Source organism: Mercenaria mercenaria, chromosome 7 (assembly GCF_021730395.1).
Source record: "Mercenaria mercenaria strain notata chromosome 7, MADL_Memer_1, whole genome shotgun sequence".
Lineage (NCBI taxonomy): Eukaryota > Metazoa > Mollusca > Bivalvia > Venerida > Veneridae > Mercenaria > Mercenaria mercenaria.
This window is the reverse complement of record NC_069367.1, coordinates 31,739,364-31,756,234: the sequence shown is the minus strand read 5'-3', so window position 1 is coordinate 31,756,234 and position 16,871 is coordinate 31,739,364. Positions and strand designations below refer to the sequence as shown.

At 32.4% G+C, this 16,871-nt stretch overlaps 1 protein-coding gene across 1 annotated transcript in view; it reads right to left on the bottom strand.

Moving 5' to 3' along the window:
* The window catches only part of LOC123554608 (glypican-6-like), a 74,391-nt gene extending 58,287 nt beyond the window's left edge, over positions 1-16,104 (bottom strand). The window contains exon 1 of the mRNA XM_045344859.2: positions 15,711-16,104. Coding sequence (XP_045200794.1) covers positions 15,711-15,882 — 172 coding nt within the window. The 5' untranslated portion in view covers positions 15,883-16,104. The remainder of the gene's footprint in view (positions 1-15,710) is intronic.
* Between the last annotated feature and the right edge of the window lie 767 nt (positions 16,105-16,871).

The following is a 16,871-nucleotide window of genomic DNA, read 5'->3' as shown; positions in this document are numbered from 1 at the left end:
GTTCACCTTCATGGGAATACAATACCAGCAATTTCCTTGTACTCATTATCTTGTAGATCGTATCGCTATTTACCGATTTGTATCTTTTGAAACCATTTTACCAGATATCAGCATTTAAAACCGACCAAACATGGCATCGTTATAACCTCATATGGCTATTACACTTCTACATGAATAAGTTTGAAAACGTAAACCTTGTCATTAAAATCTATTATCTCCTCAAAACAACAAGCCTGTAAATGTTTCAATTAAGTCATTTTCTTCTCGACTACCATTTTTTAAAATCAATTTTACCTACGTGGTATATAATTTTCAAATTTTCCAACTTCAATGCCCTTTAAAATTGGAACGGCTTTGTTTGGATTGATCAAGATAACTGCAAATAACCTGTGTAAAACACACTACAAACAAAATATCATAAAGATATGCTGTCAAAATATTTGAAGCATTTCAATCTTCCAGGCAGGAAAGGAATAGTTGATGGTTTTTGATAAGGAACACCTGTATGATCAGTTTTACAGCGTTTTAAAAACCACTTTCAACATGGCGTAAAACAGTGATACGATCATACCACTTTTTAACAATAAAAAAAATCGTTTAACGAGATCAAGGACTGTTAAGGACTTATTTCCACTCTATGACTTTCAAGTATCGCCAAAAACACTCAAAAGAAGAAAATAAGTAAAAATACAGTAAACTGTAAGTAAATTTTTAGTAAAACTCTCTGACAGTTTTGAAACTGCAGCCAAATAAGTTGCCTACAGAAAAAAAACTTCAGTCCAAAAAAAAAAAAGAGACAAACGCATAATGACAATGATGAATTTTTTCCTTGAATGAACACAGATGTATCATTATCCCCATTATATACATACCTCCCAAAAACATCAAGGGTTATACGCCAAGAAACTTCAAAAGCAAAGTGCATGCGTGCATCTGTCATGCATCTTGTGTTACAACGACAAACACATTCCATTACATGGACCTGCACTGACACAATAAAATTATTTCGCCAAAAAACTCATGCTGCAGTATCGCATACATCTCTTATTACAGGTGACATCTGGCCCACGCACCCTCCCCAGGCAAAATAAGCCAATAAAGCTTGGACTCGTTACAATGGGTCACTAAGTGGACAGGTGGAAAAAATCACATGGAAACTTCATCAATTCAAATTGAAACCTGGGATGGTACATTTCAAACCGGTCTAAATATACTGCAGTAAGGTACCAGCCCAACTCCCTATCTCATATCCTGGGGTTTGATTAATGGCTAGGGATTTCCCTCTGCTGTAGTGGTCTGAAGTCCACAGTCTGTCTTTTCCTGTAGCCCAAAGTTCTAAATGGGAGGACCTCCAGAACCTGATCTTCTTTGCAACTTCCAACTTCTTCAGTAACTGATGGAAAGCAAGCCCTGTCATATTCCAACTATTTTAACATTCGATCACAGCGTAAACAAGATTCTGAAAAAGGGTTGATTATGTAATTCAATTAATAGAATGGATAATGCAACCATTAGCAGCGAGGCTATATCTAACTGAATCGGGAAGAAAATGCATGGTAATTATTGACTACCAATAATTGATTCTCTTTGTTGTTTATTATCTAAAAATCTTGAAATTGTTTTAACCTGTTTCAACACCGCACAGGTATTTCATTGTCGGTAGATACTTTAGCTGACAGCAATCAATGTCATAGTCTAGGAATTCACCGCTAGATGACAAAAATTTATGTGGGGGTGGGGAGGGGAATCATTACTTATTCAGTATCACTAATTCTAATTATGGTATTAGCAGTATTTATGATGTACATGCATTTTGCATGTCTTTCATTCTAATTTTTTTTTCATTAATTTAACTCTTACCATGCTGGACACCATTCGTTCTGCCTTTGCAACCAGTGTAGATGATGATCAGCCTACACATCCATGTAGTCTGTTCATGATCAGTGCAATATTCGCTATTCAGTCTGTAAATTTTCAGTGAACACCCCTTCAAATAATAAATGGTATTGCCGAAATTGAATGATGGACCAGTCCATTTTAGAAATTTGGCAGGGTAAGGATTAATATCTTGAATAAGAATGACATCCATGGCTATTAATATGACTAACTGTGATTCAGTCAAAAACCAAAAGCCTGAAAATCTACATTCTAAAGCCTAAAATGTTCTTCTTCAATTGAATTAAATAGGGAAATTCTGACAGCCATAATCCTGAAATCAGGACCAGTCCTGAAAAATCTTCGGCCTGTTTTAAGTCAAGTTCATGCTCATTGAGAAGGACCCAGACAAGAAGTTGCCGCATTTTCCCCCCCTGATTTTCCCCTTATATAGGAAATAAATGCTAAACACTTGACCATACAAAATAAATCCTATTGGACTAATTTCAGCATGTTTGAATATGTTTCCAATTGTTAACAATCTAATTATAAAATGTTTGCCATACAAATAATTGGAAATAATTGCGAACTAAATGATGGAAATTTCTCTGACCAGTATGACCCAGACATACTGCGCCGTTGGCGGTCAATGCAACAAGCACACTGACCAATGTACATTCAACAAAGGTAATTAACACTGTATCGATAAATGTCAAATATGTTGTATCATTGTCCAAATATTTAATCTACGTATTAACATTTAAATCGTTATTAATAACAAGCCCAATAATCTTATTCAAAAGTTAAAAATCAATTTCATTCAAAGCGGAAAAAAAAGTTCTGCTCACGCCAGACAGCACGTCTCGACATTTTCCATAAATAAAATAAATAGCCCCTGGAGCTGGCATGCTCCATTTGATATGCATTTGGTCTACGTAATATCTAAAGATGTCTATGGGCGATATTTAAATTACTACGATTTCCATAAAATGATAAGTTCTTACTGTTTTCATTCAGTAAGAAAGATTGAGTATCAGATATAACTATGCTAATGGGTTTTTCTGTACTAATACGCCTCCATTTAGAATTTAATTTTTATTTGCAGGGGTTTTTTTTGGCCGTTTTTATAGCCGTTACTGGGCTATATTCCCAATGCCAAAAAGTATGTATTTTTCCCCATGTGAGTGCAAAAATTCCCAATCTACATTCTGAAAAAAATTTCATCAAATTTGCACAAACACTGACCAAATTATGGACAATTTTGTAATGGCAGTATGTTAAAGAGGTTGTACAATGTGAAACAAGAGTATGAGAAAGTAGTTAAACACATCCTTACTATATCCTATGGGACTAGATATTTCCCAATTTGGAACACTTATGCGTCAAAATTCCCAATATTGGGGGTAAAGGCTATGTTCCCAAAACAGAAAGAAAAAACCCTGATTTGTGTTTAAATTTAATAACTTACAGGAGCAACAAATATGAACGAAAATTTCTGCTTTTGTAAAAGTTCTATATATGAAGATGAAACGATTGTATAAAATATATCAATATAACATACCATAATCTACAAAGCTAATTTGATATACTATGCGTGGGGTGACAGAATGAAGAAATGCAAGCTGTTGCCATAGTAACTCTATATCTTCTTCTTTCAGGTCTTAAAATTATGTTTGGTATCAAGTACAACAGACCAATCCGCTATACAGATAATGTTACTGGTTACTAAACTTTAACATTATTGAATCCCCTTAAAATTTATTACTGCATTTTTTACTTTTTCATATAATTGAAGCTAATCACCTTAAATATGTTTGTTACAAAATGACTTATGTTAACTTTTTCATACAAACAAAAATATTTACCTTAAATATTGTTATAAAACAATCAAAATTTATGAACTGCCTAAAACATTTACATATTTTGACTTTTTCAAACAATAAATGAAACAGATTTTTCCTTAACTCAATTAAACTTGCACAATAATAATATAAAATGTTCAACCATGATCAAAGTACTAATAATATAGGACATTATGTCAGATGAGCATTCAATATTATTTTTATACTGTCAGAATGATAGCTGTGTTGATCTGCTCATCTGACATGCTACCCCAAACGATCAGTACCGTGCAGCAGCTCACATCCTTAATCAAAACTTCTGTCTCAACATGTCTTTCTGGAAAGCATCTTTTATTGCTATACCTAATTCAAATTTCCCATTTCGTACCAGCTAAAGTAAACAGTTTACAGAAACATCAAGTGTTTCTTACTCTAGTGGATACTTGATACAAGATTAGCTAGGATAATACATGGATTTATCATAGCTACACCCACTTCTACCCACTAATAATCTTAGACTTACCTAACTTAATGTAACAATAGATAACTGAACAAAAGGGAGGTAATTGGCTGACTCATTTCAGCAGTTATCTTCTAAATTGTTCGAAGTATAAATCCAAGGAGAAAATAATCATTAAAAGACCCTATACTAATAAGTGTTAAAGTAAACATTGCAATCCATGACATCATACATACAAACAACCTGACAGGTTTTCAAATATGTAGAGGGAAGATTAGTATTAAGGTTAGGTAACTCTTCTTTACTTCTTTCAAAAACTGCGAAACACTTAATTCAAGTGTGATACTCAAACAGAAAAGCATTAACACAAGTCCTAAATGTATTAACAAGAATATATAAGCCTGCATAAAAGTTTTAAATGACCTTTCAATATATGTTACACAACATATTGAAAAAAAGGATTAACGCAAAACAGACACTTCAAAGTAAAAGTGGATTAAAACAAAATGTATATTAATCTTTTGTTAAAAACGAAGAAACTGATATGAGCAAAACGTTTCTGGCCGTATTAGCACTATATATCAACCTGTATTCATGTCACCTCCTTTTCAAAACATATAAAAAACATTAAGGTTACTGCAAAACAATGACTTCCTAAAAAAAATAACATTTCAACCATAACAGATGTCATCCAATCAGGTCAGATTTACTAAATTATTCTTCCTTAATTCACCTTTATTTTCCGTATGCTGAGCACCTTCCCAAAAACAGGAACTAAGATAAATGATTTTGGCACATAAATATGTATAAAAGATTTTATGAACTGATTAAAGATGGCACCAAACAAAGATTGCGGAAACTGTTACAAGAATTACAAAATAATCTCTTCATCTCATGAATATTCATATTAAAATCAGAGAAAATCTATTGACGAATAAATTACATGGTGACTAAATTGTAGGAAATTGCATTAATTGAAATAATTGACACATTCCATCTTCATTTCCTTCCCAATTCCAGTTTAATCTGTAAGAAATTTTCCATTAACAGCAGATGAGAAGAAATATTTCAAATTTCTGTTATTAATTTAGCCTCCAATTTTGAAGAGTACACCAGCTTAAAATTTATCAGTAAATGATTTCCATACTCCTTGAAGATAAAACTTTTCAGAAGAAATGTCAAAAGATGACAATGGAGATTTGTAATCATGCTTTCCTAGAATATTCCTTTGAAGTTTGTCACACACCTTTAAAAGGAAGGTGAAGAAAAAGCTTTTCCCTGTAAAAAAGATCACGACTTTGTCTTCTAGAATACATTTATTCTTTATTTATATGCACTTAGAACTCTTCTGCATTCACCCCCTCGAAATTTAATTATTATTTATTTAATTCAATTTATATCTAATGTTACATTTTTTTTAGTAATGAATTGATGTTTTCATTTTGTAAAGTAACTTCTGAATGTAACTGTTAATTTGAACTTTTGACATTTAATTTTAAGGCTGGCCTAATGTCTTAGAAAATGATGTTCCATGATTTCAGGTTTCGAGAAGTCCGATAAAGTACAACAGCATGATGATCATAATTGATCGCTGAAAAAATCAAGCAAAAGTAGTAGATGTACATTTGTACTTGAAAACTGTACATTTGTACTTGTAGATGGGGCAAGGACTATCATTCTCTCTTTTTGTTTAGACTATCAGGATCTGACTATTGTTCTGGAGTGCTAGACATCCTGACTTTTTACGTTACAAGACTAAACTTTTAAATAAAGAAGTAAAAAATTGTGGCAAAATTGGACTTGAACCAAATAACTCAACCAAACCTAATGTTTAAGTTGACTCTAAACCAACTTCACACATTTACTGCACCTTTCTAAACGCTTACAAAATGCAAAAAAATGCTATCGGAAGTACGCTGCTTAAATTAACGTTAAAGAACAAAAGGCGAAAATATGTCAGAAAAGTCACCGTAATTGCATTTTTAAGGAAGACGGCTGTATCGTGTTACTTACGTGACCTGTGAGAGTGCACACTGAAGTAAAATGCGACAAATTAATGACTACCTTTTCTGAAACTTTGGGTGACATACAGAATGAAGACTTGTTTAGTGTCTATCCTTAATAGGGTAATAAAATGTGCTTTGACTGCTCATTTGCCACGAAATTTGTGGCCGTCTCAAGTTTTTCCTTTGAAGAGATAGAATCTCCTGATGAATATGAAAAAAGAAATGATGTTTTAAACGCTGCGCATTTTAAATAGACACTTAACGATGGTAACAGTTTCCGATGCTTTGACAAAGTACTGTTAGAAATATGATACAGGTCTCCTTAATTACTGTTACACCTTTCTTGTAATGTCTCGCAGTTTGTTCTTATTCATTTGAAAAAAAGTGCGAACCAAGTCACTTGATCTTGTCAAAAACAATAGCGTCTCATTGTGGTTTATGCGGTTTGAACCTGCTACCACATATAGGAGGGACTGTTTGCCAACATTTAATCCCCTAACGCCGCTATGTAAGCCACTGTAATGCAGTTTACAGTAAACTCAGTGCTGCCCCCCACTGCCCCCAGATTTATAGAAACTGTAAGACCTTAGACCTCTGACCAGAGCAGATGACAATGATATTTTGATCCCTGTGCCTAGTTAATCGAAAGAAGACAGTAATTTTTGATTTTAGAATAAAAGCCAATTATTGACATACTGACAAGTACACAAAGACTGCCATAACTAATATATCAACTATTTTATAAATGTAATTTAGGACATATATATTATACCCTGAATTTAGTAAATTAGGAGAGAAAGAAAATCATACTTTTGAAGATAGAGGAAAAATGTTGTTTATATGCCTAATTTTACAAATATCACATCAAGTTGTATGAAATACAGTTGAACCTGCCTCAGTGGCCACCTGATTGATGCAACCACTTGCCTTAGCAACCACTTGCCTAACCAGACAGTTAGCAAAACATCCAAATTGATGTTTTTGTTCTGTGTACAACTTGTCTTTAAGCAGCAATTTTTCCAGCCTTAATCACATACCAACCAGTCTGTACTTTTAATAGAAATTGTGCTTAATACAGCTTGTGCTTAATACATGCTTGATTGTACTTTACTTTCCGAGAAGCTGATCAAATGTCTGATCCTGGATCATACCACTTATCCTTTATTCTTACTTTTGTTTGTACAAGATGCTCTTCACAACATCTTCTGTCTTCATTGAAGTCTTTCTATTAGTTTTGATGAGTTTCCAGCAATCTGATTGATTCCAGGATATATTTCTACCGACAGTACACGGGGAATACTACCCACAATGCCCCTGCTGTTTCTGCCAAGTATAAAAATATCCCCAAGCCTTACAGAGAAGAAAATCTTCAAATTCTGAAACTGAGAAACTGGCTATCAATAACCCCCTGCTTGCTTCGGACTTTGTATGAAAAATAGCCTAGAGAAACCCACAAGGCCAAACTACACTAAGAATGAAAATCATCTTTCTTAAATCAAAGCTCATTTTCAATTAGCATTGACAACATGGTCAGTTTCCGAAATCAAAAGCCAAAAGTCGACTGTGCTGAGAAAAGATCTAAACTAAACTAGCTGATCACCTGACACCAAGAAACAAAGAAGTAGGCAAGTGCGGCCTATTAGGAAGATTGTTTATCTTTGACCATAGTAAATTATGTCCAGTTGAGGTTGGAAAACAAGGCAAATCTGATAAGAAGGAAAGGAAAGGCATGGTGGACTAAAGGGTAATATGTTGTTACAAGCAAGTGGTTAATTATGTCATTATACCTGGTCATATGCCAAATAATCTGCTTGATTTATTTGAAAGATCAATATTTTGCAACTTCAATGTACTTTTTTATTTCAATTAAATCAGATTTTAGAATCTGAGAATGATCAAATAAATAAATGTAACAGATTGAGATATTTTAGAAGGAAAAGTAAAATTCACTGAACCAAATGCAACAAAGCTGTAGCTTTCTATGAAGCGAATTAGCCGGGAGACAATCAAAATCCCCTTGATCAAAATGCCCTCCACTGAAAAATGACAGGGGTTACACAAATCCCCTCATACCATTGCAGGGGTATCATTCCCTCTGTGATTTTACTATTCATCAAATTCAAATACAACTAATACCTTTACAAGTCGCGTGAAAGCAGCGTAAATACAACGCCTTTAGGAAAACATAATTCTAATAATTGAGCATGATATCTAAGATCAATAATTATTCAACAAGGGATATAACCAGAATGTTGTGAAGGGGATTTTGTAACACCAGTCATTTTCAGTGAGGGATTTGATCAAGGGATTTAGAAAATAACATTGTAATAGCCTATCCAGCTACTAAATGTCTTAGAATGGACTGATCCATCATTCAGAAAAAGTTCACTTGGCCACCATATAAAGATGAAACTGATTTTTGAAACAACTTATTTGAACCATAGTAGTACTGGGTGGTCAATTAATAAAGTATATCAAAAAGGCACCAGACTTTATCGAAATAATACTTGCCCCATTAAACAAAATCATAATAAATGTCTTTTCAAAACAAAATTTTGTCTGTTTAATAAAGGTATAACATCATATTTTATACATCTTACAAAATTAAATGAATGACAGTACTTTTATTGGAAATAATTTCATAGACTGTGATTCTTTCGTCTAAATTGCGAACCATTTAAAACAATTAAATTCAGCATAACAAAACAATCCCGAAATATAACCATGAAGTATCAGGCAAGGAGAAAATTTCTTTTCAGAGCTAATACAAAATTAATTTGGAGCAAACACGCAAATTTCGAATAATCATTAACATCTATATAATTAATCGAATTTTCATTTACACTGACTTGCTATTTACGCTGAATAAGGACGATTTTATTACATTATCCAATATGGCAAGGACAGAATGTAAATAAAATCTGCCAATAACAACAATAAAGGTCTGGTAATATAATTAGACTGTCCCTGCTATGTTGCATTTACTGTGAAGCCATCAAAATTTGTGGGGGACTAATTTTCGTGGATTTCATCAACAAAATTTAATCCAAACAAACAAATGAAATTCAACATAAATTTGTTCAGAACACTAGAAATCCATGAAATCATATCCCTAAGATTGATTAAAGACCAAAACCATGAAATTTCATGCTCACAAAATTAAATGACTTCACAGCAAAATTTAATGTATTTTGTTGTCTTTGTTTCTTTATTCTTTTCTCAATTTTCAAAAACTATATAAAATGTTTTCATTTGGCAAAATTAAAGTGACCTCTTTAGGCTCTCAAGGACAATTAAGCCATCTCTTTAAAATCATATTCTAAATTGAAATATCACATTTCAATCAAAATGATCTGAATGTATATTGAAAAATAAATAATAGAAATTACTTAACATTTAACAGTATATCCATAAAAGCATTCCATAAATTCAAAGTGCTAGACAATATGGCACCTGACATTCTGCAATGTTTTTTCAACAAAGTTTCAAAAACAGGATTAATTAAACAGGAAGACTTGTCATCATCACCTTAATCATCACTTATTCATCATCAATCATCTGTGTACATGTAACAATGTTTGTGTAACATTAACCAATTTTTCTAAAATGCTGCAAACACCAAGATGACAGACATATTTTTTTTAGATAAAGGTCATTTTTGTATAAAGGTTTATAATAATGTACAGACAGTACGATCTGAGCAAGTAGTTCATTTATTATCTTTTGTTGAAAATTAAAAAAAAATGGTTTGCACACATAACTATTTGAAAGAAAAAGGAAAATACATCATTAAAAGTCCATTACATAAGCTATTTTTATAAGTCATAACATTTCCTGATCCAATCTCAAGTTTTCCCTAGAAAGCATGGAAATGTAATCTTCTTGCATGATCAATCACCTGATGAAATTGTTTTTTCATTTCTTTAGGGCAGCTATTGTGAAAATTAAATGTCAAACTAAAGGAAGATAGACCTGTCTTTATAGAAAGACGACTAAAATTGAAAGACACTTTCCTCGAAAATCCCTTCAAGATGAAACAAGCTTGTCACGAAACACATTTTCTACAGAAAATAGTCACAGAATATTTTCCAAAACCTGGTTTTATTATGTGTGGCTTGCACAGGATAAGGTGTCTATTACGTAGGGTAGAATATACCGGTGATATAGTCCCCCCACCCCCCACCCATCATAAACATGCATTATTTCTTAAAGGCTAATTTGATTTTTTTGTAAAATCATCAGCAGCTTAAATTAATTAAATACTGCTAGGAGATATGACTGTAACAGTTATGAATATTGCACTTTTGGTTGGAATCATTTTTGATCATCAGCCACAATTACCTAAATATCCCATTTTTGGCATCTACTGCTTGTTTTTATTTGTAATTCTATTTTTCTCCTTATATGTTGTACATCTTAAATGACGTGGAACCTACATCTATAGGTTCAGAACATTAAATTTTAATATCATATTAACCTTTAGCATGCTAGATAAATTGTCGTCTGCTGGAAAAGTCGTCTGCTAAAATTGTAAAGTTCATTCAATTTGCTCCAAAATTGGAAGAAATATTGTCAGAGTAGCAAACAGCTTGGAACCTGATCAGACGCCGATTTAATCAGCGTCTGATCTGGTTCCAAGCTGTTTGCAAAGGATGTTAAATTCGCCTGCAGCAGGCTAAGGGTTAATATGGTATATTTTGCACTTCTTCAACTACCTGTCACCACAAAATGGATCATTAATCATAACTACATCTTTTATAATATATGAAATATGAATATTTTAAGACATACAAAAAAAATGTTTTTTAAAAAGGTGATCTAAATAGTATCTTTCTATACTGCATTATTCATGAAGAGAATCTTTGCAACCTTCGGGAATGAGGATAGGTAAAATTTATGACAAGATAGGTAGTACATCATGACTACATGTACAATGAAATATTACTCAAAAGCTAATTATGCTGTTGAAAATGTTCTCTTTTTTTTTGTTACTTAACAGGTAATTTCAATCTTGACTTTCATCCAATTCAATTTCTTCTTAACAAGAAATTTTCTTTAGCAGAGAAAAAAAATGTTACATTAGAATTGTAACATTTCTCACATGCTTGCTATTTTTTGGTATGTTGTTGAACATCTTTAAAATTTTCAAATCAATTACAGAAAAATATATACTTTTTTAATTCCACTATTAAAATTGCTGTGACTGGTGTCAAACAACATTTTTTCCGTGACTTTTTCATGAATCAGGTTATTAAAGATGTACATCCGCCATTTGCATACACAGTTTATGCAACCACACACAGTCTTGGCTTGGGTCTGATAAAAATCTATCTGTCGACATCAGATCAGTCTTTGCCAAATCAAGATGGTATCTTTTATATATAATGATAATCTAGGTCACAAGTGTCTCTGTAACCATGTCATTTAAACCTCAAACCTCGTAAATAATTCTCTGTCTTTTTCAAACCTGTAAAAAAACATTTCCTCCATCCTTGATCAAGCCGTGTTATTAACCCGTAAAATTTCATTTTCATTTCAAAATTTCAAATTTCTTTATATAAACATAAAATATGGAAAATTAAATTTATGCTCTATGGGCATGGCCACTTCCTAAACCTAATATGAACGTTTTTAACCTAACAGGGCCCAACTAGTGATGCCTTCAAAGGAAACAATATAACTTGTCTATACTGACCGCCAGAACGTGTTATCAGCATATGAAATAAGAAGGCTCTGATAGCACGTTCTGGCGGTTAATAACATTATGTGTTTAGACAAAAATTAAGAAAATGAATAGCTAAGGATATGAACAAACACTGGCATTCTTTCTGCAATCAGGGATTAATTTGTCATTTCGGATTATTTTTCCAATAATTGTATCATTGATAAACCCTGAAAAGGAAGTCCTGTAATAACTAAGCAAACAAAAATGGTTTACCATACTGTATTTAAATGCGATAAACCTGACCATTACATCATCCTGAATTATAATGACTAACTCCCATTAAGTGTAGGAAGGGTTTTTAAGGACTGGACAGATCTTAACATTGTCCGCCCACTTATCATTATTATAAATAACACTGTTAAACAATGTAAAGTGATTGTGCACTATTTCTGCAGAATAAAAATTTGCATAATCTATGATATAGGTCGATATAAATGGAAACTTGACATTGTTAAAAGTTTTGATAATAAGTGCACCTGTATTGGACAAACTGTGGCATATCTCGCTAGCATAAACTGTTTACCATTTTGAGCAGACAATTTAAAAAAAAAATCTGGCATCCTTTTCTTCTTTTTATTCTGGGGGAGGTGGGCGAGTTCGGGTAGTTTCTATTTTGTTATAGCTATTTGATGTAACTTAACCTTTATAGGCAAATAACTGTCTAACTCTAAGTGTCTTTGAACATGATATACATGTAACAGTATAATTATAATAATTTTTGGTTATTATAATACCAGACATAACTGAGACACAGTGAGTCTGTCTGTCAATAATAAGAATCAATTAAAGGCAATTGTACAACACCATTCTTTTTTATCCTTTGTTGCTAATTAAAACTTCAAATATTTAAACTACACCTTACATTCCCCTTAAGGCATTTAAAGCATAGTCATATAGTCTTAAATGCCACTCTGTTCATTTCATCAAATTCAATTACGGCCAATTACGACATGGTGATTAATAATTGAGCAATTGATTAACTGATAAGTGGCAAGTGTCAAAACTGCAAAAAATACACATGTGCTGATAAAAAGTCTTTAGTTTAAAAGGTACTACCCCACACATTTTAGGTGAAAAATAATTTCTCTGTTAAAAATCTACAAAAGAAAGTATAGTACTCTGAAAGTGACTTATTTGTGGTACAAACTTATTGTCAGACATAAAGAGTTTTGCAAGATATTCTAATAAATAACCAAAAACATTTTTGAGAGGGTAAACTGTTGTATTATAAATTAATGCAAAAAATCTACATTCTTCTTGCATTTTTACCAATATCTAACTTTTATTTTTACCCATTATATCATTTTTCAGTGTCATATATATACATGCCAAACTCAACGGAAATTAATGAACATGTTGAAAAATTTCAACCAAACTCAACTGTGGGCAAGTAGCTTTAACTGCACTTCAAGTGAGAAAAGCACTTTTTACCATAGCAAAAATGTGTACTGTTCTATATTTATGTATATTCGTTTTTCCTAAACTGCATTTAGATCCTTTTTTACTAGATACAACTTGAACATTAAGAAGCTGAGAGCATTTTACACTTTCTGTCTATAGCCATTAAATGAAAGTAATACGGGATCACTCTGCAGCATCAATGCATAACAATGCATTATTATTACTTATATTTCAACAAATTCACATGCACTGCCAAGCAAATTTTCATTTGAAACAACATCAAAGGGAGTGCTTTTTTTTAAAATATGCGAGTCCTATTTCTACCTAACATGAATAAAATCTAGAAAAACTGTGAAAGCTATCACATGCTTTTCAAATGGTGTCGTGCACAAATAAAGTACTTGGGAACCTTGATGAAATAGATGTTTCACCTAGGAACCCAACTATTTTAACATTAGGGGTAAAAGTTCTTAAAACAAACAAGTAACCACAATATCTCTAGGAAGTTTTTGCTGTGATAACAGGCTGAGCTGTTTAATGAAGTCATGATATGTATTTATAACACTGATTCAATTATGACCTGGCTACTTACATTAAATTGACCTCTGAAATGGTAATTTCAATCTATATCAAATAAGAAGAAATAAAACATATACATCTTTAGTGACACATCACTCGCTGAGCCATCAATATTCACGCACAGCAATCCTTTTATAGGTCCTCGGCCTTTTCCCATACATTTTCAAACCCTAGGACAACTCGAATATTTACTACTTATAACATTCTCTTTAGAAATAAATGGAAACAAAGTTCAAAATGTTACCAACAAAACATTGTAATGTATAGGTAGCTCAGAAAAAACTCTTTTTGAGCGATATACTTGCGGCATAAACAGATCATTATACATGAAGTAAATTTGCCTGGAGAAAAAAAAAGGCACATCAACCAGTACACACAGTGTTGTGTATTGCAAATAAACAACAGTTCACAGCTGTTGATGAAATCTGACCATAAAATGGCCATTCATTGGTCATAAATTGACCCTAATACTCCCATTAGGCCAGTACCTAGCTGTGCTGTACACTGTCAAGTAATTACCATGTCACTGTTCATGATCATTCCCCTGTGTCAAATAGCCAAAAGGTAAAATAAGGTGAACTTTGAAGCACTTTGGAAAATATATGTGTTCCCAAATAATGGAGCATCAGTTTTAAACACTTACTCTGTAGAAAATTAAAATGAAACAACCCTGAAGAAAACAAAACCAGTTTTAACTATTGTGACATTAAACAATGAAATACATTACTTAGTAAATTGTGAACCATTTTCTCTCCATATCATTTAAACATTTATGATTAGTTATCGCAATTTTAGCTAATATTGTCCCTCAAAATATCAACCAAGTATTAAAGAAGGAAAGTTAAACCATTGCTAACATCCCAATAAAATACAAGGTTAGGGGTTCAGTCACTAGATAGATCTACATAGGATATCTAGACAACCTGTGTATAGTTGTTTTAAAACAGGACAGATGCAAGCTTACTGTATTTACCAAAAAAGTAAATCTATATGGATCTGACTTTTGATATCATCTTTGTTTTTTATATATATAGTTAATAGTATCATTGCTGCAAATACCATTTTCAGTATTCATATTGATTACTGGATAGGAAACAGAAATATTTATAATCCTTTAATTCCACAAAGAACACAAATTTGATATATTATTCAAGTTAATAGCAACTTGTGTTGTACAAAAAAACAACAATCGACACAAGTATCAAAGTCATGTTTTTCTTTGGATTGAAATAACAATATTATGACATTCTTTAATCTTATGTATTTCATACTTGCACTAGCTGTTCTTATAAATTGTTAAATGTGTTCTAGTTCTTTTTAGCAATTATAGTGACTAACAGAAATCATCCTTATAATTTCAAATTCAATCTGGCTTTGGCACCAAACTGGGAACTTTAATTTTAAAAATTTACAAAAAATGTACACAATGACTGTTTGCAACGTAACTTTGTGGCAAAAATTATGGCTTTTCCCCAGCAATTACCATATACGCTGGTAGCACTTTAACAGTGAATTGATTAATGGAAATCAAGACCCAGACAAGGGTCCCTTACCCCTGATCACTTCCAAGAATGTACACTGGATAGAGTTGGAAAATCTACAAATTCAAATTTCAGCTGCCTCCTGTAACTGAACATGACGGACAATGAATTTAATAAATAATATAAATTTAAACTTTTAATTTTATACATTCTGTGACAATTTTTCAACATAGAATAACACAAAAAATGCTCATATCAGATATGCCTACAGGTCACGACCCTCTGATAAGAAAATTTTGGCAGGTGAATTGAACTTGTGTAGAAAAGTAGTAGACAATTTACCTGAAATTGGTGAAATGGGTACACTACTATCATCTCGAAATCCCAGCTTTACGTATTCTTTCTTCACTTCTATACACGATAGATCCAAACTTTGAGCGATATCACATAAATTTGACATAAAAACAACCAGTACACAAAACTGTGTAAGAAAACTTGAACGAGAGTCGGCCATTTTCGGATAGTTTTGTTAAAAAAACGATAAACAGAGACTAAAATTCACCCAACAGATATATAACTCCGAAAACTATGTATATCCATCTTTTGTTAAAAACATTTCATAAAAATCCAATGTTTACATCTTGAAATACACGATAATTGGGTCGACTTTATGTAGAGTACACATGCGCCGTTCTCTCTTTGATCATCCACAAAGGCAACTAAATTGTGTATTGTGGCTGTTCCGTTTACCTCCTTGATGTATTGTGTTATATTAGTTGCGGAGGTTTGGACCATAACGACTCAATAAAATGGATCTCTGTCATTCGGAGAATTGAGAATAAACATTTTCAAAAGCCTTTTTGATGTACAGTAATATTAGTGCTAGAACAGAAAAATATTATTTATTTTGCAAAGCACAAGGGATAATAACGAAACAGCTGTCAGTCAAACTTAACTACCAACAAGAAAAATAATTATTGAAAAGACCTTGCTTTTGGTAAAGTAAACAGCTTTAACACATAGAACAAAGACCCAATAAGAATACGCACTTGCAAAAAAAAAAAAAACAAAAACACGCAACAATGATGAAATAAACAAATACAAGTTCACCGTGGGCATCGCATTGGAATGACTCTAAATTCATGCTACACCGTTAAGATTTTTAAAACGTTTTCTTTTATCAACGAAAAATAGGTTGAGATACAAAGAGCTTCATACAGACATACGCTTCTGCTTGGTAAATGGAACCTCAAAACAAGTACTGTTAGATAGTGCGTATCAAGGGCAATGATTCAAGCATAAAATATATGAGTGTTCTTAGGAAAAAATATATGAAAATGTGCAACATGGCAGTTAGATTATTTTTTTATAATTGTGTAAGGGATTTACCTGGGTGGTGGGGGTTGGGGAAAGATGGGCGTTTATTTACACTGTGTTGTAATTTTGGAAATAACCATGATAAATGGTAAACATTCATTTACTAAAAACACATCTTTCATGTGT